The 24,117-nt window shown below is 44.9% G+C and overlaps 1 protein-coding gene across 1 annotated transcript in view; it reads right to left on the reverse strand.

The window, feature by feature from the left end:
• LRRK1 (leucine rich repeat kinase 1) overlaps nt 1-24,117 on the reverse strand; it is a 305,999-nt gene that overhangs the window by 174,695 nt on the left and 107,187 nt on the right. The window contains exons 5-6 of the mRNA XM_040342319.1: nt 22,615-22,794; nt 11,307-11,458 (exon numbers count right to left, since the gene is read on the reverse strand). Coding sequence (XP_040198253.1) covers nt 11,307-11,458; nt 22,615-22,794 — 332 coding nt within the window. The remainder of the gene's footprint in view (nt 1-11,306; nt 11,459-22,614; nt 22,795-24,117) is intronic.

Here is a 24,117-nt window from a genome sequence, read left to right on the forward strand (position 1 = left end):
CTACCCCCTTTGTGTCCGTCCTTCATTTACATAATTTTCCGGTGGTTAAACACCTATTCTATCCCCCCTATGGACATAGGAAAGTATAATATATGAGCATTGGCATTGTGCGGCTGTACTTAGCATTTGCTTGTTTTTGTTCATGCGGGTTTGACAAATGCCCGTAACAAAATATTTAAGCATATTGCGTATCTACCCACTGCTGCACTGCCAAATACTCATGAAATCTCTATAACCATATATCCAACATGGGTTCCATATATACCTTTTGGTATTTATTGTTATCAATTGTTTGCTTGGTTATAAACAATTATACATACACCTTTTGCTCTAATGGGCATACACATGTCCATTTCTAGCATTACTAATATTCCACCTTTATATATACCAATTTTTATTATTTATCTTTTGTTTAATCCTTGTATCCTGTAGGACCTTGTTACAGCTCTGCTGGGTGGCGCTTCCCCGCTAGGCACCTCTTTATCATGCTCTCTCTATGGCCTCTCAGTGGGGAGGGGGAGACTCAGGGCTCTGTGTTCTCTTTACTCTCCACAAGATGGCGACATTCTCGCCACTGTGGAGGTGTTTCCTCCCCACTGACGGCATCAGTGACGTTCCCTGGCACCGTGGGCGTCCCTTGCGTGCATGCGCATTGCGCGCGTTTGTGACGCTGCTGCGGCACTCGCGACCGCAGCAGAGGGCTGGGTTTTGTTGGTTTTTTTTTTTTTTTTTTTTTTTTTTCTTCCTCACTGACGCTGAGGAACCCACAGCTGGGAGGGTCATCTGACCTTAATTCCTTGCTCCAGCTGGGATAGGGGGGGCGGACTTCTAGATGTGGGAGGGGATGTCCCAAGAAAAGCATTCATTTGCCAATTAGTGATTGCCAAATCCTTGACACCTGACATGCACATATTTAAATAGACTGGGTGTATACCTGACACCTGCCTGTGATCCTATCTTCATACTATGCTGGACACACCACACATAGGGTAAGGCTGCACTTTCAAATCCTGCACAAAGTTATCCTTCCTATGCCTACTAAATCTAATCAATAATAATATTTCCCCTCCAGATACGCTTTTTCTTGCTCTCTCTGGAGATCGCTTCCATACTCATATTCTTTCACCATTTAAAGTTTTATTTTATTGATGAAGAAGTAAAAGCATACAAAGTATAGCATGAAGCACTCAGTACATATCATTTAAAAAGAAAAGGAAAAACAGCGATCAATAAATAATGAGGGTACATTCCAAATTTCGGTGTACATCTTAAGTTAATCTAGCCCCATGGAGAGAGAGTAAAAAAAAAATATAAATTAATGTCCCCGTAGGAGATCTCCTACCCATCTATGTGTAGCCAGAGTTAAAGAGGGACGAGGATCCAAAACAACGCTTTTCGTACAGAGTCTCAACCGACACCCCGTAAAGGGAGCATGCTGTGTCGGATAAAAGGATAGCAAAACTTAATAACGATGAGAGACTTTTGTGACCCTAGATAACCTCGGTCCCCGCCCAAAATGTGGAGAAGAACTCTAGGCCTCCTGACGCATCCTAAGGGATGTGTGAGTAGTAGGACCTCCCACTTCCCAACCAAACTCTCCCCCTCCCCCAGAGTATTCCCCCGAAAGTGTCGTCTATCAAACGCCTAGTATAATTACTAAAACAAACATCTCGAAGCGTATATTGTACCAAAAGTATTATGACCGTAGGAGAAAGAAAGGAAGAAAAGAAGAAAGAAAGGAAATAAAAGTAAGAAAAGAGCTAATAAGAAAAGAGTTGATTGCCAGTAGTCCAATTAAGTACCTGAGGGGGTCAGAGCCTGACCCGGTGATAGGGATAGACCCACATGTCTGGCCCAAGGTTCCCAAATGGTCTCAAAACTATCCCTGGTATTAGAGATAGAGCTGACCATTTTTTCCTGCGTCATGATCCATGAAATCTTACCCTTAGCTGCTGAGAACGAAACCCTAGGTTGCTTCCAGGCTGCCGCTAGAGTGGTTTTAGCTCCTATGAGCATGAAAGCTATCAGTTTTTGTATGGGTTTGGAGACTCGTGGAATTTCGGAACCTAGCAGAGCGATATGCGGGGATTTCTCCACCTGTACTCCCGTAACTTTTCTAATAAGGCAAAAGATTCTGTTCCAGAATCCCCTGATTCTGGGGCACTCCCACCAAACGTGAAGCATCGTGCCATGCGTTTGACAGTTGCGAAAGCATAATGGGGAAGACGAAGGAAACATCGCAGCCAATCTACTGGGTACCAGGTACCACCGCAGCAGAACCTTTATGTTAGCTTCAGCTAAGGAAGTATTCACTAGGCCCTTGAAAGATTTCAAACCTACCTTGTGCCATCTATTCAGGTCCCAGGTCATCTGCAGATCCCTCTCCCATGCCTCCATGTATGCGAATTTCGTGGAAACCTCGGATAGAGCTCTATATAATATAGATATTCCCCCCTTGTGTTCCGTCATTTGTTTACACCAACTTTCGTAACTAGTAAGAGTTGCGTGCCTGAAATTGTCTGACCAGTAGGATGAAACAAAGTTAAGAATTTGGGTGTGCCGGGCTCTTTCCGATAGCGGTAAATCAAGTGTCCTCACACAATGCTCCAATGAAAGTGGGCCCGTGGCTGTCAAAAAGTCGCCTATTCTATAGATCCCCTTGTCCAGCCACCATTGGAAAGCTGAAATGTCCATCCCTATAGGAAACTGTGGATTGAGAAAGATCCGTGTCAAAGGCTTAGTCTCCGAGACCAAAGAAGGAAGGTGTCTCAGGCCATCCCAGAGTCTAAAAGATTGCGACAATGTAGGGGATAGTATCGAAGGTCTAGATTTTTGTGATGACCAAAAAAGGCTCTCTATTGAGAGGCTAGGGATCGCCAAACCTTCCATATCTATCCACTCTGGTTTTTCACATTCCGCAAAAATAGCAGAAAATTGTGCTAGTCTGGCTGCTTGGTAGTATTTAAACAGATTTGGTAATCCAAGACCTCCTTGTGTTCTGAGCCCATAAAGGACATTCTGTGCCACTCTATAGCCTTTGCCTTCCCAGATGAATTTCAGAATTTTACTCTGTAGTGAACGGAGTTGGTCTTTTTTAACCGCTATTGGTAGAGATCTGAACAAGTAGAGTAACCTTGGTAGGAGGGTCATTTTGACTGCATTAACCCTACCTGTCCACGAAAGTTTGTGTCGAGCCCACGTCTGTAAGTCTAGCTCTAGTTTCCGAAATATAGGTGGATAATTAGCCTGGTAGAGATGTTCAATTTTAGATGTGAGGTTTATGCCTAAGTAACGAATGGATGATTCGGCCCACTGGAACTCATAATAGGGTTTCAAATGATTGATCACCGAGGGGTGGTTGGAGATGTTTAAAGCTTGAGATTTATTCCAATTCACCCGCAAACCCGAAATTTTCCCGAAGGACTCCAATAAGTTGCAAAGAATTGGAAGAGAGGTTGTCGGGGAGGAGATATACAGAAGAAGGTCGTCTGCAAAGAGAGCGCATTTATGGATTTGGGAGCCACAAGATACTCCCCTGATATCCGGATCCGACCTGATCGCAATAGCAAGTGTCTCAATCGCTATTGCGAAAATCAAGGGGGACAATGGACAGCCCTGTCTAGTACCTCTAGCAATACTGATGGAGCCCGAAAAAAACCCTTGTAATTTGACCCGTGCACTGGGTTCAGAGTATAAAGATTTCAACAACCCCCGGAATTGTTCTCCAAAACCCCAGCGTCGCAGAGTCTCAAAGAGGTAATCCCACGTTACAGAGTCGAACGCCTTCCGGAGGTCTAAAGAAAGGAGGAGTCCTTCCTGCCGCGGATTCCCATCCCAGCCCGACTGAAGCAGAGAAATAATATCGATTGCTCGCCTCACCTGGTCAGGGCCCTGTCTACCAGGAACAAATCCAACCTGGTCCCTATGAATATATTTTTTTATAAATGAATTTAACCTGTTGGCTAGTATCTTGGTCAATATTTTTAAGTCGTTATTGATTAGTGATATAGGTCTGTAATTTTCAACGAGCTCCGAGTCCTTATCTGGTTTGGGGATGACTGAGATAAACGCCTCATTTAAATTTGGGTGCATGGAACCGCCCTCCCTCCCCCGTTTTGAATTAAAAAATTTAGTGAGGTGAGGGGCCAAGGTTTCGCAGAAAGTCTTGTAATATGGGACTGAGAAGCCATCTGGACCCGGGGCCGAACCATCCTTAAGTCCCTTAATAACCTCTATAGTTTCTTCTATGGAGATCGGTGCCTCCATCAAGTCCACATGACTCTCCTGTAGGTTTGGGATCACTAACCGGTCCAAAAAGGAATTAATCTCGGAATGTCCGGCCATCCCTGACCCCCGATAAAGGGAAGTATAGAAGGTTTCAAATTCTTGCAGTATGCGTTTAGGGTTAAGAGTTGTTGTCCCGTCCCTGGTTTTAATCTTGGGCAGAGCGAACGAGCGAAACCTCGGCGAGAGCTTGGTGGCAAGCATCGTGTTCATTTTGTTCCTGTATAAATAAAATCTAGCACTGGACCAATTCAGTGATCGTTCCGCCCTAACTGTCAAAGCTAAATTTAAAGCTAGTCGAGCGGCATCGAGCTGCGAGGCCTGGACCGTCGTCTGATCCTTCTTATGTTGTCTGCGCAGGGTTAAAAAATCTTTCTCAAGCTTCATAACCTCCACAGCCTTTTCCTTCTTTTTTTTAGAGGATATCTGTATGATCCTGCCACGAATGGTAGCTTTGTGAGCTGCCCACAATATCTCGGCCGAGGTCCCCTCAACGCTATTAAGTACAAAGTATTCCCTAATGGCCCCGTCAATCTCTGAAACCACAATAGGGTCGTGTAGTAAAGTTTCGTTTAATTTCCAGTGTGATTTGTGTGTATCTGAGTTTTGAGTTTGTAACGAACAAATCACCATGGAGTGGTCCGAAAGAGCTGTGTCCGTTATGTTAGCTTTCGTAACCAAGGGGATATGTCTAGCAGATATGAATATATGGTCAATCCTAGAGTACGATCGATGCGGGTGAGAATAGTGGGAGTAGTCCTTTTTGTTTGGATTGAGTTCCCTCCAAATATCTACCAGGTTATGCTGATATATCAGTTTTGCTATGTGTGAGCTAGCTCTAGTTGGGCGTGTCAATGCTGTAGCTAAAGGTCTGGATTTGTCCAAGCTTAGGTCGAATGCAATGTTGGAGTCTCCTCCACACACTATCATTCCCTCCAAGAGAGGAACTAAGGTATCAAACATATTTTTAAAAAATTCGGTCTGTCCTCTGTTGGGGGCATAGTATGAAATAAATGACACTAGAAGTCCATCCAATTCCCCCTTAACCAATATAAATCTACCATTAGGATCTCTGTGAATCAGGAGCGGGTTAAATTTGCAGGACTTCGCAAAAAGGATAGCCACCCCTCTCGTTTTATCCTCGGCATTAGCCAGAAAAAATTGTGGATATTGCGCATGGAGAAAGGAGGGTGTGTAAGTGGTCGGAAAATGTGTCTCTTGTAATAGGATAACTGACATCCTCCGGGAATGGTAAGACTGAAACACCTTCCTTCTCTTGACGGGCGAGTTCAAGCCCTGAACATTGTGTGAGGCAACTCTAACCAGGTTCGGCAAAGTCAAGTTATGTGGTGAGGTCATTAGGGGGATAAAGTGGGTGCAGTTTGGAACTTACCCCATCGACATGGAGGCATGGGAGACAGCAGAGCGAGACAAGACCGGAGCCGAGGCCTGGAGCACTATAGGTGAGATGACACATGTACAAACTGGCAATCAAGGAGAAAAGGTTAGTAAGAAGAAGAATAAAAGAGTAAGCAAAAGTAGAAATAATACATTGTAAAATATGAAGTATGTCTCCACAACGAACATGGAGGGGAGATAGATCCCATCCACCTTCGTCAGGCAAAACAGTAACGTAGCCCTTAACTCGGGCTACCAGACCAAACCCCGACAGCGACATAGTCCCCGTCCAAGTATGATCTGAGGCGCAAGGCAACTGCCTCAGCCCCTGTCAACCCTTTAGAGTCAACAAGAAAACAGTAGCTTATCATAAAACACTCTAAGTATAAACTATCACGGCTCAACAGTAAAATGTACGGATCACGGTCAGTGCAAAGAACATGTAACTAGAAAACCAAACAGTCTCCCAAACAGGGAAAAAAAAGAAAAAATCTTTCCCCCTTTCCTTCTTTCCCCTTCCGGGTATTTCATGGGTCCCCAGCCACGGATAGAGAACCCAGATACACTATACCTAACAGGTATAATGTCTTCCGCTAAAAGCACCAAGCGGAAGAAAATTTCCAGAGCAGCGGGCGAGACCGCTATGATGAGTAGATCAAGTCTTTGTGGTGTCTTTGGTGCGTCTGCTTTTGCTTGTGTGCCAGGTGGGGGATAAAGGACTTGCCGGGGTGGATCGTTTGGAAGTACCTGGTGGAAGGTTTGACGTGTCCATTGCTGAGTCCAGTGAGATCAGTTTTAAGGCTAGCAAAATTTTTTCTCCTTCAGATAGCGTGGTAAAGGCATGAGTTTTACCCTTGAAGGCAAATTTTAAGGCAAACGGAAATCCCCACCAATATTTGATGTCCTTTTGGGACAAAATCAGCAATAAAGGTTTCAGCGATCTGCGTTTTTGTATAGTAGCTGCAGAAATGTCAGCAAAGATTTGAATATCCTGACCCAGAAAGGATATGCGGGGTTGCTGACGGGATGCCCTCATGACCTCCTCCTTTACTGAGAAGTAATGGGGTTTTACTATAATATCTCTGGGAGAACCATCCTTTCTCAGGGGGCCCAGAGACCTATGGGCCCTGTCCAGCTCCAGCTTGTGGGGTGCAATAGCGGGGATCATGCTTTTGATGAGGTCCTGGATAGCTTTGGGGATGTCTGTAACTGATTCAGGGAGACCCCTCACCCTAAAATTGTCCCTTCTGGAACGATTTTCGAGGTCGTCGATTCTAGTGAGGGCCACGTCTAGTTGTTCCTGAAGTGAATGTATTTGGTCGGTGTTCTGGTTGGTTCTGGATATAGTGATGTCCAATTTATTTTCTATGATCTCCATCCTGGAGCCCAGATTCTGGAAGTCAGCATGTATTTCCTTAGTAATGTTAACTGCTGTTTGGGCTAACCCACGTTCAAGTAGTTCAGAGAACTTCAAAAAGAGCTCCCCTGCATTCTGAGGTATTTCTAATTCTGAGTGACCAGCAGCCATGGAGGCTGGTGAGGCCTGTATTACACCTTGTGCCTGGCCCTTGTAATGTAGCAGTGTGGAGTCTGACTGGGGGCCCAAGGGAGCTGCTGAGGGAGCTAGGGAACCTGGAGAGCCTTGGGCCAGCAAGGGAGGAAAATTTAAAGTGGCTGGAGCGATCACTTGCCTCAGGTCAGCGTTTCCCCCTGCATGAGGTAGTTGTTGCTGAGGCGCGGCCGCCATCTTGGAATCGGCCTGTATCTCTAGCGCCGTGTAACTCGCCTCCAGGCCCCTCCGGACCGCTCCGCTGTACATGGGGGGCTCGAACGAGCGTTCCCCGATCTAATCCGACCCTCCGGGGTCCTGGCACCGCCGTGAAACCGGTGCTAGGGCTGGCGTGGGGCTGAGGCAGAGCGGAGCTCCTAGCTTACGCGGCCATCTTTGACGCCTCCGCGCATGCGCCCTGCCCATACTCATATTCTAAACATTTAATAAGGTATTTTTTACTATCCTTTATATTGTGTTTTTTTTTTTAACACTATTCACCCCATTGGCACTAATCCCAATATTCTTACTACTATTTTATCACATTATATACAATTATTCTCACATGAATTTAATTATTTTAGCACATGCTTACTCACACCCATCCATTACACACTATTATTATTTATTTATTTATTTTTTATTCAACTAATTAACTATATATATTTATTATATTATACTAATTATATATTTTTCACTATTTAATTATAATTATCATATATATTGGCACCTCAACCCACTATTAGCCCTATATTGTAATCTTTATCGCCCTGTTACACATATAATTCTTTTTGAATTCACAATTCTATATAATTTTGATATTGTTATTAATCTTAACTCATGACATCATATAACATTTAAAATATCCTGTGCATATTTATATTAATTTAAAATTCCTATGACATATCACAGTCCCATTTTATATATGCATCATTATAATGAGCATAATGTGCATGTCTAGCGCCATCTACCTGTACAACAAGTCAATCAATCTTTATACTTTAAACATATAGTTTTTGGTATTAAAACTACTTTATATTTGAATTTCTTAATAGGCATCACTCTGGCAATTGCTTTGCTGGGCTCCCCCTCCACCTGTCCGGCCCGCACTCTCTAACTGGACTTTTGGATTTTTTCCCAGTTATACTGTGGGTCCCTGCAGGCCACTCTTGTGGGGCATCGTTGAGGCCTTTTTGGGGGTGCTTACCACCCGTATGGAGAAAAATAACTAGGGATCCTCAGGATTATAACCTTACTCTGGTCCAAATAGAACTGAGAAACACAATCTGTGAGTTGATAACTATATACTTTAAATTTATTTTTCACCTAAATTGTACTATGTATCTATGTATTTTATTACCATATATTTACTCTCTGTTATAGTTTGCATCATATACCCTTTCCTCCGAAGAAGACCCATATGTGGGGGTCGAAACGCGTCAGGAACAACTTGACCTGAAGATCAGCCATTCATGTTGATCAGTGTCATGTAATTTTGGTGCTATATTCTCATATGTATGTGTCCTCAGCATAAACTGTACCAGAGCTCATTATTTTACGACTTTGTACTTATTAAATACAATTTCTTTTACTTTTTTACAACAAATTGGTACGTCTTTGTAATTGTTTATATAATTTTTGCTGCCTAAAAACCCCACTGGGGAACCCTTCCTTTTTTCATTACCTTTATAGGGGTGAGCAGCACTTTCCCTACCCCCTTTGTGTCCGTCCTTCATTTACAGAATAGATCTCTCCTCTATCTATACATAGCACAGCAGACCGCGTCTCCGTCCCATCAATTCCATTATCTATATAAATGGCTGAGTAGTTGATTGCCGGTTAGGCAGACCATGGCTACACGCCGGTTTATGTGGAAAAAGGGATATCATTTATATTTCTGATTTAATAAGTGCGTTAGGCTCATTACAATATTGATTTTTTAAAGCAATTGTTCAGTTGTCTTCTGAATATACAGTATCTGTATACTAATTATTTTTCATTTGGATGATCTCTTATTGCAACTGAAGGATACTTTTATATCAGTAACCTTGAGGGTTATTTTTTCACGCTGCGTCCTCAGTTCCCCTCCACGCTGAATGGTTAAATATTAGATTTCTGCAAAGCACTGGATGAGTCCAAAGAGCCGGACAGCCAAAACTCCTCTAAAAGGTACATCTGGCGCTGAGCTTTTTGGAGCCTTTTCTGTTGTTGTCAAGGACGTGTTGCTGGTTCATTAAACACTTAAGCCCCGGAACAATTATGCAGGTTAAGGACCTTGCCCCTTTTTGCGATTCGGTTTGAAAAACAAAAATCTTTTTTTTTTATTATTTATTTAAATCAAAATTTTTTTATTTAAATCTAAATTTTTATATTTTTTATCAAATGTATTTTAACCACTTGCTTACTAGGCACATATACCCCCTTCCTGCCCAGGTGAAATTTCAGCTTTCGGCACTGCGTCGCTTTAACTGACAATTGCGCGGTCGTGCGACGTGGCTCCCAAACAAAATTGACGTCCTTTTTTTCCCCACAAATAGAGCTTTCTTTTGGTGGTATTTGATCACCTCTGCGGTTTTTATTTTTTGCACTAGAAACCAAAATAGAGCGACAATTTTGAAAAAAAATGCACAGTTTTTTACTTTTTGCTATAATAAATATCCCCAAAAAAGATCTAAAAAAAAATGTTTTCCTCAGCTTAGGCCGATACCTATTCTTCTACATATTTTTGGTAAAACAAATTGCAATTAACGTTTATCGATTGGTTTGCGCAAAAGTTATAGCGTTTACAAAATAGGGATAGTTTTATGGCGTTTTTATTAATATTTTTTTTTTTTACTACTAATGGCGGCGGCATTATGGCGGACACATCGGACACTTTTGACACATTTTTGGGACAATTGTCATTTTTACAGCGGCAATTGCTATAAAAATGCACTGATTACTGTGAAAATGACAATGCAGTGAAGGAGTTAACCACTAGGGGGCGCTGTAGGGGTTAAGTGTGACCTCATATGTGTTTCTAACTGTAGGGGGGCGTGGCTGTAGGTGTGACGACAGTGATCGTCTTTCCCTATATCAGGGAACAGACGATCACTGACACTGCCACAATGAAGAACGGGGAAGGTTTGTTTGCACACACCTCTCCCCGTTCTTCAGCTCCTGTGACCGATCGCGGCGGCGATCGGGTCCCGAGAGCGCGGTCACGGACCACGCTGGGCTCTTAAAGGGGACGTATAGGTACGTGCTTGTGACCAGCCGCGCCCGTCTGCCGACGTATATCGGCGTGAAGGGGTCCTAGTGACACGTCACTGATCGTCTGTTCCCTCTCATCGGGAGCAGCGATCAGTGACGTGTCACTAACAGTTAGAATCACTCCCTAGGACACACTTAACCCTTTCCTAGCCCCTAGTGGTTAACCCCTTTATTACCAGTCACATTTACACAGTAATAAGTGCATTTTTATAGCACTGATCGCTGTATAAATGTGAATGGACCAAAAATAGCGGCAAAAGTGTCCGCCACAATGTCGCAGTCATGATAAAAAGCCCTGATCGCCGCCATTACTAGTAAAAAATAAAAAATTATTAATAAAAATGCCATAAAACTATCCCCTATTTTGTAGACGCTATAACTTTTGCACAAACCAATCAATAAACGCTTATTGACATTTTTATTACCAAAAATATGTAGAAGAATACGTATCGGCCTAAACTGAGGAAAAAAAATGTTTTTAGATATATTTTTGGGGAATATTTATTTAAGCAAAAAATATTTATTTTTTCTTCAAAATTGTCGCTCTACTTTTGTTTATAGCGCAAAAAAATAAAAACCGCAGAGGTGATCAAATACCACCAAAAGAAATCTCTATTTGTGGGAAAAAAAGGACGACGATTTTGTTTGGGAGCCACATCGCACGACCGCGCAATTGTCAGTTAAAGCGACGCAGTGCTGAAACGCAAAAAGTGCTCTGGTCTTTGGCCAGCCAAATGGTTCAGGGCTGAAGTAGTTAAAAGCTACAAACTGCTACAAAACCAAATTTCATGCACTCAATGTCCTATGCACTTATCAAACTTACCGGTTCCTGTACAGACCGATCCCTATGGCCTGTGGATTCAGCGAGGCTTCTCTTCCTCAGCAACTTTTTGGTCAGTTCAGGGTTATCCATCAAGATGTATGAACAGAAACCAGCTCCGTTCTGGAGCAAGAACTCTGCGATATCTTCATGTCCTGGTACGGAGATCACACAGCTGTTAGTATAAAAGCAGCAACAATCTTCCCTTTCACAGGCGTGCGGAATCAAAAAGGGAACAGAGAAAGCGTCACGTCTCACCATCAGTCTACATGGACAACAAAATGCTGTGCGTTTTAGGGAACTACTTTATCAATTCCTCCATAAACATAAGGACACATGGCTCATAAAATATTCAATGCACATAATGGAAATAGAATACGATAGGTGTTCAAAGTACATAGGGCCAGATCCACAAAAGGGATACGACGGCGTATCTGCTGATACGCCGTCGTATCTCTGTTTCTATCTATGCGACTGATCCACAGAATCAGTTACGCATAGATAGCCCTAAGATCCGACAGGTGTAATTGTTTTACACTGTCGGATCTTAGGATGCAGTACCGCGGCCGCCGCTGGGGGGAGTTCGCGTCGTAAACCAGCGTCGGGTATGCAAATTAGGAGTTACGGAGGATCCACAACGGTTTTTCGCGTTCGCTACGTCGCCGCTAGTCTAGTTTCCCGTCGCAAATTTACACTTTTTTTTTGGTGCCCTAACTTTAGTCAGCAAGTGTATTGCTGTCTAAAGTATGGCCGTCGTTCCCGCGTTGAAATTTAAAAATCAACGTCGTTTGCGTAAGCCGTCCGGGAATACAGAATTACGCTACGCGCGTCGCCGTTCGAAAAAATTACGTCACGGCGCGCAAAGCACGGCGGGAGTTCGGAAACGGAGCATGCGCCTAATTTAAATGGGACTTGCCCCATTTGAATTGGCCCGCCTTGCGCCGGCCGGATTTAGGATACACCGCCGCAAATTTCCAGGTAAGTGCTTTGTGGATCGGGCACGAATTTGGAAAAATTGCGGCGGTGTAACTTAAACCCGAAAAGTTAAGTTGTGCCCGGGCTTCGTGGATCTGGCCCATAGTACCCCTTCCACGGAGGTGCCCATCCAACTCGCAACGGAAGAAACTTTAATGGAAGAAGTGGATGGCCTCACACTCTAGTAAGATGCTTCATAAATGCGTATCTTTGCAAGCGCTGTAGGAGCAGTTTGTACACCGCTCCTAAAGTGCACCTGCCCATTCAAATCAATGGGCAGCGCCACCTAACCGCGGGCAAAGTGCCACTGCATTAGCGCTTTGCGGGTGATTTTAACCCTTTTTGGGCTGCTAGCGGTAAAGCGCCGCTAAAAATAAGCAGCGCTTTACCACTGACGCCCCCAGCGGCTAGGTGTGAAAGTAACCCAAGCGAAAGCAGTCAAGGTGCCTTCATATTTGTAACTAGTATATATGCGGAAGTCAGACCACTAACGGGGTTTGAGGAGATATGCTTGAAGGGGGAATCATTAAAACACTCACTATCATACTTCTATGCTAAACTAACTGAAATGGAAGCCCCACAGGAACCAGTGGCGACCCGTCCGTAGGGGGCGCCCTGTAGTCACAAAAAAAAAAACTAAAAAAAAAACGGGGCCCTTTAAGAATGAATTTTTTCGTTAAAATGTTGTTTTTACTAATATTAACTGCAGCGCCGCCCCCTCTGGCTCTCGCAAATAACATACATTCATGCATTGCATGAATGTATGTTATTGTTGCAAGCTGCCACTGGTCTATTCAAATGGCCGGACCTTGGGCGCCGTATACCTGAATAACGGCAGCTGGTTGGCTGTGCGGAAGTGCCTATCAGAGTACAGCCCTCATCTCCCGGATGCTTTATTCAGGGAACGTACGGGGGTGCGTTCCTTGGATAAGACTGACGGCCGTCTCAGCCAATCAGGTTCACTGATTCTGGTTATCGGTAACCTGATTGGCTGAAGCGTCATCGAGGGCGGGAGAAGACATAGAGGGACGTGGAAGCAGAAAGGTAAGTGCATTTTACAGGGCACAGTAGCGACAATGGGCACAGAGGCGACAAAGGGCACAGAGGCATCAATGGGTACAGTGGTGACAAAGGGCACAGTGGCGACAAAGGGCACAGTGGCGACAATGGGCACAGTGGCAACAATTAAAGGGCACAGTGGCAACAATGGGCACAGTGGTGACAATGGGCACACTGGCAACAATTAAAGGGCACAATGACATGCACAGTGGCAACAATGGGCACAGTGGCGACAATTAAAGGGCACAGTGGTGACAATTGGCACAGTGGCGACAATTGAGGGGCACAGTGGCTGTGTTTGATGGCATGGCACAGTGGTGACTGACAATTGATGGCACAGTGGCTGTGTTTGATGGCATGGCACAGTGACTGCGTTTGATTGCGTGGCACAGTGGCTGCGTTTGATGGCATGGCACAGTGACTGCGTTTGATGGCATGGCACAGTGACTGCGTTTGATGGCATAGTGACTGCATTTGATGGCATGACACAGTGGTGATAATTGATGGCACAGTGGCTGCGTTTGATGGCATGGCACAGTGGTGACAATTGATGCCACAGTGGCTGCGTTTGATGGCATGGCACAGTGGTGACAATTGATGCCACAGTGGCTGCGTTTGATGGCATGGCACAGTGGTGACAATTGATGCCACAGTGGCTGCGTTTGATGGCATGGCACAGTGGTGACAATTGATGGCACAGTGGCTGCATTTGATGGGCACAGTGGGGCTGCAATTTTTTATTTTTTTTTCGTTTGCGCCCCCCAAAAATTTTGAGCACCAGCCGCCACTGACAGGAACTTACTTTTCTGTGGGAATGGGAGAGAGACCTGGGTGTAACATTCTCGCAGACACAGATTTTGACATATAATTAAAAGGGATCAGTAGCGAGTAGATACCAAGAAGGGGGATACAAAATACTTACTAGATGGTACAGAACACCAATGAAATTACATCGGATATACCCCCAAGTATCGGAACTTTGCTGGAGATGTAAGGAGGCAGAAGGAAATATACTGCACATTTTCTGGGAATGTGCGGAAATTAAAGAGTTTTGGAGAACAGTAGCTGAAACTATTGAATTAATAATAGGAATGCAGTTAGGAGAAAACCCGGCTGCATTTCTATTGTTTGACATTCCTATTTCAGCAGAAAAATATAAAAAAAATCTCTGCTGAGACATTTGCTGGTGGCAGCGAGAGCGTTTATCCCTGTCCTATGGAAAAGCGAAAGCCCACCATCAAGAGCTCAATGGTTTAGGAGGATTTCAGAAATCCAACAAATGGAGAATCTTACTTTGGCAATGAAGGACCAAAGACAGTAGGTACCGGAAGACATGGGCCCCCTATATGACATTTAGAGAAGAGACGAGAGTTGTTGAGTGAAGGAAAGTGGCGGTAGACGGCGGGGGGAGGGAGATCAGGGGCATGGTTGGAGGAGGGGGGGGGGGGTTCCTTTTTTTTTTGGGTGGGAAAAAACAGAAAGAAGAGTTTGAAATAAGTTAAATGGTAATATAATGTATATACCGTATTTATCGGCGTATACCGCATACTTTTTTTGCCCTGAAATTCAGGGCAAAATCGTGGGTGCACGATATACACCGATACCCGCGCCGAGTTTGAACTACTGCGCTGGCATATACCGAGCGCAGTACACTCGTGTATAGTCGGGCAGGCTCGGCTCCTCTCGCAGTCACGTCCTGGACGTACAGGACGTGACTGCGAGAGGAGCCGAGCCTGCCGGACTATACACGAGTGTACTGCGCTCGGTGTATGCCGGCGCAGTAGTTCAAACTCATCGCGGGAAGCGGGGGATCGAGCGGGGAGGACACCGCAGAAGGACGCCGGACCCGACAAGGACACCACCGAAGCCGCAGACAGACGCCGGACCCGACGAGGCTGCCGATGGACGCCGCGCAAGACACCAAAACTGTAAGTACTAAAATGTTTTTTTTACAGGAATGCGGGTCCACTTTAGGGGTGCGCGCTATACGCCGGAGAGCGCAATACCCCGATAAATACGGTAATCAACAGGATATGTGGAATTGTTAAAGCGGAGCTCCATCCTAAAGTGGAACTCACGCTGATCGGATCCATCCCCCCTCCGGTGTCACATTTGACACCTTTCAGGGGGAGGGGGGTGCAGATACCTGTCTAAAGACAGGTATTTGCACCCACTTCCGGCTACAGTCTGCGGGCAGGACGTCACCTCCCGTCCCGTCCCCCCCGTTGTGTTCTGGGAACACTCGGCTCCCAGAGTACAGCAGGAGCCAATCAGCAGGCGCAGCGCGACTCGCGCATGCGCCGTAGGGAACCGGGCAGTGAAGCCAGAGAGATTCACTTCCTGGTTCCCTCACCGAGGATAGCGGGGGGAGCAGCAGGGTGACGAGCGATCGCTCGTCCTCTGCTGCGGACGGCGCTGGACTCCAGGACAGGTAAGTGTGCCGATATTAAAAGTCAGCAGCTGCAGTATTTGTAGCTGCTGACTTTTAATATTTTTTTTTTTTCAGCGGACATCCGCTTTAACATGTGTGATTATATCTGTTTGAAACAATCAGGAGAAACTTATGAAAAATAAAAGAATTTATAAAAAAAATAAAATAGTTGTAACTATATGTCAGCTATTAGTTTACAAGGGACAGTCAGTAATGTAAAAAAAGGATCCGATAGAAGACAGCTTTACAGTGCTTGGAAAAAGTATTCATACCCCTTGAAATTTTCCACATGTTGTCATGTTACAACCAAAAATGTAAATGTATTTTATTGGGATTTTATGTGATAGACCAACACAAAGTGGCACATAATTGTGAAGTGGAAGGAAAATTATAAATGGTTTTCCAAATTTTTGACAAATAAATATATGAAAAGCGTGGCGTGCATTTGTATTCAGCCCCCTTTACTCCGATACCCCTAACTAAAATCTAGTGGAACCAATTGCCTTCAGAAGTCACCTAATTAGTAAATTGAGTCCACCTGTGTGCAATGTAATATCAGTATAAATACTGTTCTGTGACACTCTCAGAGGTTTGTTAGAGAACCTTAGTGAACAAACGGCATCATGAAGGCCAAGGAACACACCAGACAGGTCAGGGATAAAGTTGTGGAGAAGTATAAAGCAGGGTTAGGTTATAAAAAATATCCCAAGCTTTGAACATCTCACGGAACTCTGTTCAATCCATCATCCGAAAATAGAAAGAGCATGGCACAACTGCAAACCTAAGTAATAAAGAGGAGCTACGCAAAATGAATTAGGTAATTGTGTGAGAAATAGTGACTATACATGTTATATTATAAAGGATCATAAATCAATATGTAAAAATCCAATACAACCATGTACAAATCAAAGCACAAAAATTGATATGGAACCAATGTATGTATATCAAAAAAGATATATACGTGAAACCAATTTTTAAAAATCATAAAGGGAAAGTCCAACAAATTACGAATATGATGGATCAATCCATGATTGATAGAGTGCAGCATACAATGAGTGAATGAGAAACCTATATAGCGCAACACATGCAAACTGAATGGCCTCTGGGCGCTTAGTATCCTTTCCCTACTGTACTTTTGCCCTCAGAAAAGATGGGTTTTAGTAGGGTTGTCCCGATACCGATACCAGTATCGGTATCGGGACCGATACCGAGTATTTGCGGGAGTACTTGTACTCCCGCAAATACCCCCGATACTAGAATAGAATACTTGTTCCCCCCCCCGCCGCCAACGCCGCCGCAAAGCCGCCGCCGCCGTTAATCAGCGTGCGGGGAACAGCTTTCGTTTGAATAGCTGTATCCCCGCCGCGTATAGATACTCCCCTTTGCGCGGGATTGGACGGATGATCTGTCCAATCCCGCGCAAGGGGGAGTGTCTATACGCGGCGGGGATACAGCTATTTAAACGAAAGCTGTTCCCCGCACGCTGATTAACGGCGGCATCAAGGTATGGGGGACGGCATGGCTGGAATGTGGGGACGGCATGGCTGGAATGTGGAGGACGGCATGGCTGGAATGTGGGGACGGACATGGCTGGAATGTGGGGACGGACATGGCTGGAATGTGGGGACGGACATGGCTGGAATGTGGGGACGGACATGGCTGGAATGTGGGGACGGACATGGCTGGAATGTGGGGACGGACATGGCTGGAATGTGGGGACGGACATGGCTGGAATGTGGGGACGGACATGGCTGGAATGTGGGGACGGACATGGCTGGAATGTGGGGACGGACATGGCTGGAATGTGGGGACGGACATGGCTGCATTTGGGGACACATTTAAAAAAAGTATCGGTATCGGCGAGTACATAAAAAAAAGTATCGGTACTTGTACTCAGTCCTAAAAAAGTGGTATCGGGACAACCCTAGTTTTACGTTTTTTTCTGAAGGCCAGGTGGTTTACCTCCAATCGGATGGTGGTTGGTAGAGCGTTCCATAGTCTAGGTCCTTGGACTGCAAATCTTCATTCTCCTTTGGACTTGTATCTGGCTTTGGGTATCTGAAGTAGATTTTGGTCGGTGGATCGAAGAACGCGATTGGTGTTGTGACATTTTAATTTTTCGCATAGATATTGTGGGGCAATTCGTTGAACACACTTATGCGTCAGACAGAGTGCCTTAAAGGTAATTCTGTCTTTTACTGGCAACCAATGAAGGGATCTCAGTGAAGGTGAGATTGATTGATCACGAGTCGAGCGGCTGTATTTTGAACGACTTGCAGACGAGTGATTTGGTATTTTGGGAGTCCGAGGTAGAGGGAATTTGCATAGTCCAGTCTGGAGTTGATAATTGTTCCCACCACGACTGCTATGTCTTCTTTAGGGATAAAGGGAGTGAGTCTGCGTAGTAGGCGCAGCAGATGGTGCGATCCGCTGACTACTGACCCTATTTGTGCATCCATTGTCATGTGGGTGTCAAAAATTACTCTGAGGCCTTGTACACACAACCAGACATGTCCGATGAAAACGGTCCGCGGACCGTTTTCATCGGACATGTCTGCTGGGTGATTTTGGTCTGATGTGTGTACACACCATCAGACCAAATTCTCCGCGGACAGAATACGCGGTGACGTGGCGGCGACGATGATGCGGTGACGTGCGCGAACCCGGAAGTTCAATGCTTCCACGCATGCGTTGAATCACTTCGACGCATGCACAGGATTTCGGGCCAGCGGACATGTCCGATGAGTCTTACTGACCATCGGACATGTCCGACAGACAGGCTTCCAGCGGAGAAGTTTCTTAGCATGCTAAGAAACTTTTGTCCGCTGGAAACCTGTCCTCTAGGCCGGAAAATTGTCCGGTAGGCCCTACACACGGTCGGACATGTCCACGGAAACTGGTCCGATGGACCAGTTTCAGCGGACATGTTCGGTCGTGTGTACAAGGCCTGAGACTTTTGACTTTGGTGCTAGGGGTGATGATTTGTCCCAGAATGGGCGAGGGTGTCCATGTAGGTGCGGGAGATCTCTTCTGGTTGGCGTGAAACAGTGAATGGAAGAAGAAAAAAAAGGGTGACATCAATCTTGCACCAAAAACCACACGTGCACCACCACCGTACAGATTGCTCGCTTACCAGAGGCAAGCTGCAACAAGCCCATAAATATGGTCCCACTCCTGGTGTGTAATCCTCTCCAACACCGCAGACAGGTAAACTCAATATGCCAGCAGTCACAGGAATCAACACAGAGTACCTCCTCTACTGCCACTTCCAGTAATGTCTCCTCTCTACTTCCTCCCGACTCGACTACAAACCTACCAAGACATGGCCGTCCACCTAAACTGACCGAGCCGGGCAAGGAGAGCATTTGTCAGAGAAGCAGCGAAGAGGCCCCATGGTAACTCTGGAGGAGCTGCAGAGATCCACAGCTCAGGTGGGAGAATCTGTCCACAGGACAACTATAATGCCGCGTACACACGACCGTTTTTCATGTCCTAGAAAAACGAAGTTTTTCTCTACGTGATTCTTGTCAAGCCGGCCTTGCCTACACACGATCGTAAAAAAAAAAAAAATGCTGGAGCAAAGCGCGGTGACGTACAACACGTACAACGGCACTATAAAAGGGGAAGTTCCATTCGGATGATGCCACCCTTTGGGCTGGTTTTGTGTTAGTAAAAGTTTGGTGAGAGACGATTCGCGCTTTTCAGTCTTCGTGCTTTTCAGTCTGTTACAGCGTGACGAATGTGCTATCTCCATTACGAATACTAGTTTTACCAGAATGAGCGCTCCCATCTCATAACTTGCTTCTGAGCATGCACGTTTTTTTTCCCCGTCGTTAAAGCCTACACAAGACCGTTTTTCACGACGTGAAAACAACGCGAAAAATTAGAGCATGTTCTAAATTTGTAATGCCCATTTTTCACGTCAAGTAAAATGCTCTATAGCCCACACAAGATCGTTTTTAATTACCATTTTAAAAAATGGCACGTTTCACGTCATGAAAAACGGTCGTGTGTACGCGGCATTAGTTGTGCTCTCCACAAATTTGCCCTTTATGGAAGAGTGACAAGAAGAAAGACATTGTTGAAAGAAAGACATAAGAAGTCCTGTTTGCAGTTTGCGAGAAGCCATGTGGGGGACACAGCAAACATGTGTAATGTCACATACACGCGATCGAAAATTCCAACAAGAAAAACTTGGATTTTTTTCTGATGGAATGTTGGCTTAAACTTGTGTTGCATACACACGGTCACACAAAATTTTGACCGTACAACACTACAATGAACCGAGAAATATTACGTTAAATGCTTCCGAGCATGCGTTGACTTCCGAGCATGTGTTTTTTTGTGCGTCTGAATTGCATACAGATGTTTTTGAATTTCCAACACGAAATTTTCTTGTCGGAAAAATTGAGAACCAGCTCTGAAATTTTTGTTGTCGGAAATTCCAACAGAAAAGTCAGATGGAGCATACATTGGTCGGAATTTCCGGCCAAAAGCTCAAAATGGACTTTTCTTGACGGAAATTCCGACCATGTGTACAGGGCAGAAGAAGGTGCTCTGGTCAGATGAGACCAAAATTGAACATTTTGGCCAAAAAGTAAAACGTTATGGTGGCAGCATCAGGTGGTGGGGATCCTTTTCTTCAGCAGGGACAGGAAAGCTGGTCAGAATTGATGGAAAGATATGATGGAGCCAAATACAGGGCAACCTTAGAGGAAAAACCTGGTAGAGTGTGCTAAAGACTTGAGACTGGGGGGGAGGTTCACCTTCCAGCATGACAACCAGCGCTGGTGCTACCACTAGGCAAACTAGGCAGCCACCTAGGGCGCACTGCTGCCTAGGGCGCCCGGCCACTGGTGTTCCTACTCTCTTCTCTCTGCAGCAAGCAACCAAGTCTCAGCATCAGCAGGCAGCCGCTGATCTGTCCCGACACCCGAATTAATGGAAGCAAACATTTATTGATGGGCACTGGTGAGGCTGCATTTGATGGGCGCTGGTGAGGCTGCATTTGATGGGCGCTGGTGAGGCTGCATTTGATGGGCGCTGGTGAGGCTGCATTTGATGGGCGCTGGTGAGGCTGCATTTGAGGCGCACAGGTGAGGCTGCATTTGAGGGGAGCAGGTGAGGCTGCATTTGATGGGCGCTGGTAAGGCTGCATTTGGTGGGCACTTCATGGGGGGGGTATACATGGGCAGGGCAAAGGGGGTGGAGTCAGGGGTGGAGCAAGGGGGGGCGGCAAAATTAGGTTCCACCCAGGGTGTCGAAAATCCTTGCACCAACCCCGAGGACAACAACCCTAAACATACAGCCAGAGCTATATTGGAATGGTTTAGATCAAAGCATATTCATGTGTTAGAATGGCCCAGTCAAAGTCCAGACCTAAATCCACTTAAGAATCTGTGGCATGACTTTAAAAAAAGCTGGTAGAGACATCCCCAAAAAGACTTGCAGCTGTAATTGCAGTGAAAGGGGGTTCTACAAAGTATTGACTCCAGGAGGCGCCATACAAATGCCCCCCACTATTTTTTCACATACCGTATTTATCTGGGTATAGCGCGCACCGGCACATAGCGCGCACCCAGTTCTAGGAGGGAAATTTCCTGGAAAAAAAAACGACTTACAGTTTAAATGTCCCTCTTCGGTGTCTTGCCCGGCGTCCATCGGCAGCCTTGTCCGGTCCGGCGTCCGTCTTCGGCCCTCGTGGTGTCCTCCCCGCTTCTCCCGCGCTGTCTCCGAGCGCCGCTGCCGACATATACCGAGCGCAGTAAACTCGGCCACGCTCGGCTCCTCTCGCAGGGCGTGCCCGCGAGCGGAGCCGAGCATAGCCGAGTGTACTGTGCTCGGTATATGTCGGCGGCGGCACTCAGAGACAGGGGATCGGCGTATAACGCGCACCCACGATTTTCCCCTGTTTTTTAAGGGGAAAAAAGTGCGCGTTATACGCCGATAAATACGGTATTTGTAAAAAATAAAATTAGAAAACCAAGGGTACACACGACTGTTTTTCACAACGTGAAAAAGAATGACGTGAAAAACAATGAGAAAAAAAATAGCGCAGATTCAAAAAAAAAATAATCTGCCATTTTTCTCGTCGAGAAAAATGCTCTGGAGCCTACACACGACCGTTTTTCACAGCCAATTTACAAAATAGCATTTTTCTCGTCATGAAAAATGGTCGTGTGTACGCGGCATTAGGCTAGAATGATGCCAGATGCCTTCATGTTCTGCTAACACAGAGACTACATTTACATTTATTATACACACACCGCCCTGTATCCTTGGCTTCACACACATACAGTATATATGAAGCAAAGCATGCAGTGACGTGCAAAGAGAAGGGGTGTTTCATCACATATGGCGACCCATCACATTTGGCTACCCGCTGGAGTGCGCATGCGCGACGCCGCCATATACGTTCCAACACTTTTACAAATGCTAAATTCTCATCGAAAAGCAATTACTAAAACGTTCACAAATTCCTTTCAGCTAAATTCTCTAGCTATATTCTTCGTCACATTCAGCTACCCATCACATTTGTAAAAGTGTTGGAGCGCATATTGCGGCGGCGCGCATGCGCACTCCAGCGGGTAGCCAAATGTGATGGGTCGCCATATGCGACGAAGCAGGGGAGAATGCAAATTACATGGATATGCAAAAAACTAAAGAATGAAGAAAAGATTTTATTTGGGTTACACTGAACTTTAAATGTAAATACAAATTGGCTGGGGAAGGAGATAGAAAGCTCAATAACTGACACTCATAACAATTCTGGGTTGCTTTTGTTGCCAGCAATCAGATGTACAGAATATAAGAAGATTTCATAGTAGAATAAATTACACTCAGTACCTGCCATGATGGAGGCATACAGGGGCAGCTTGCGTAGGACTGGGAACTCATTATTCCTCATGGCGTAGCAGTCGGGGTCGGCGCGATACGTCAGAACCAAAAGCTTTACTAAAGCAAGGTGTCCCTGTTCACAACACGTGACCAGCAGCCAGTTCAGAAGAGGCTTGTGACTACAGGCATCTGAAGGGTTGAAAAAAAAATATATATATATTAATATACATTTTTTAAAAAAAGCATATGTGTTCATTATATCTATAGCTGATGGTATAGAGGCAAATTCTATAAATGGATATCCAGAGAAGATCATTTTATTCAACACCCCTTTGCTCTGAATAAAAAAAAAAATAGATTTCTGTAAAAAATTTGAAAAAAATTATAATAATAATAATAATAATAATAATGGCCAGAAAATAAATGCTGACAGTACAAATTGCAATGTTCCTTTGCATCGTAGGCCAGCAGAGTGCCCCTTTATATTGGTGGTCAGAACAAAGACTCCCCTTTAAATTGGTTGTTCTTATAGAAATGCCCTGCTATACGGGGGGGGGGGGGGGGGGGAGCTAGTGTAGCGATTCCTTACATTTGTGGCTAGTGTAGCGATTCCTGAAATTTGTGGCTAGTGTAGCGATTTCTTACATTTGTGGCTAGTGTAAAGATTCCTTACATTTGTGGCTAGTGTATTGATTTCTTACATTTGTGGCTAGTGTAGCGATTCCTGAAATTTGTGGCTAGTGTAGCGATTCCTTACATTTGTGGCTAGTGTAGCGATTCCTGAAATTTGTGGCTAGTGTAGCGATTCCTTACATTTGTGGCTAGTGTAATGATTCCTTACATTTGTGACTAGTGTAGTGATTCCTTACATTTGTGGCTTGTGTAGTGATCCCTTACATTTGTGGCTAGTGTAATGATTCCTTACATTTGTGGCTTGTGTAGTGATCCCTTACATTTGTGGCTAGTGTAACGATTCCTTACATTTGTGACTAGTGTAGTGATTCCTTACATTTGTGGCTTGTGTAGTGATTCCTTACATTTGTGGCTAGTGTAATGATTCCTTACATTTGTGGCTACTAGTGTGGTGATTCCTTACATTTGTGGCTAGTGTAGCAATTCCTTACATTTGTGGCTAGTGTAGTGATTCCTTACATTTGTGGCTAGTGTAGCGATTCCTTACATTTGTGGCTAGTGTAGCGATTCCTTACATTTGTGGCTAGTGTAACGATTCCTTACATTTGTGGCTAGTGTAGCGATTCCTTACATTTGTGGCTAGTGTAGTGATTCCTTACATTTGTGGCTAGTGTAGCGATTCCTTACATTTGTGGCTAGTGTAGCGATTCCTTACATTTGTGGCTAGTGTAGCGATTCCTTACATTTGTGGCTAGTGTAGCGATTCCTTACATTTGTGGCTAGTGTAGCGATTCCTTACATTTGTGGCTAGTGTAACTATTCCTTACATTTGTGGCTAGTGTAGCGATTCCTTACATTTGTGGCTAGTGCAACGATTCC

The sequence above is a fragment of the Rana temporaria genome, chromosome 3 (genome assembly GCF_905171775.1).
Source record: "Rana temporaria chromosome 3, aRanTem1.1, whole genome shotgun sequence".
NCBI classification, from domain to species: domain Eukaryota; kingdom Metazoa; phylum Chordata; class Amphibia; order Anura; family Ranidae; genus Rana; species Rana temporaria.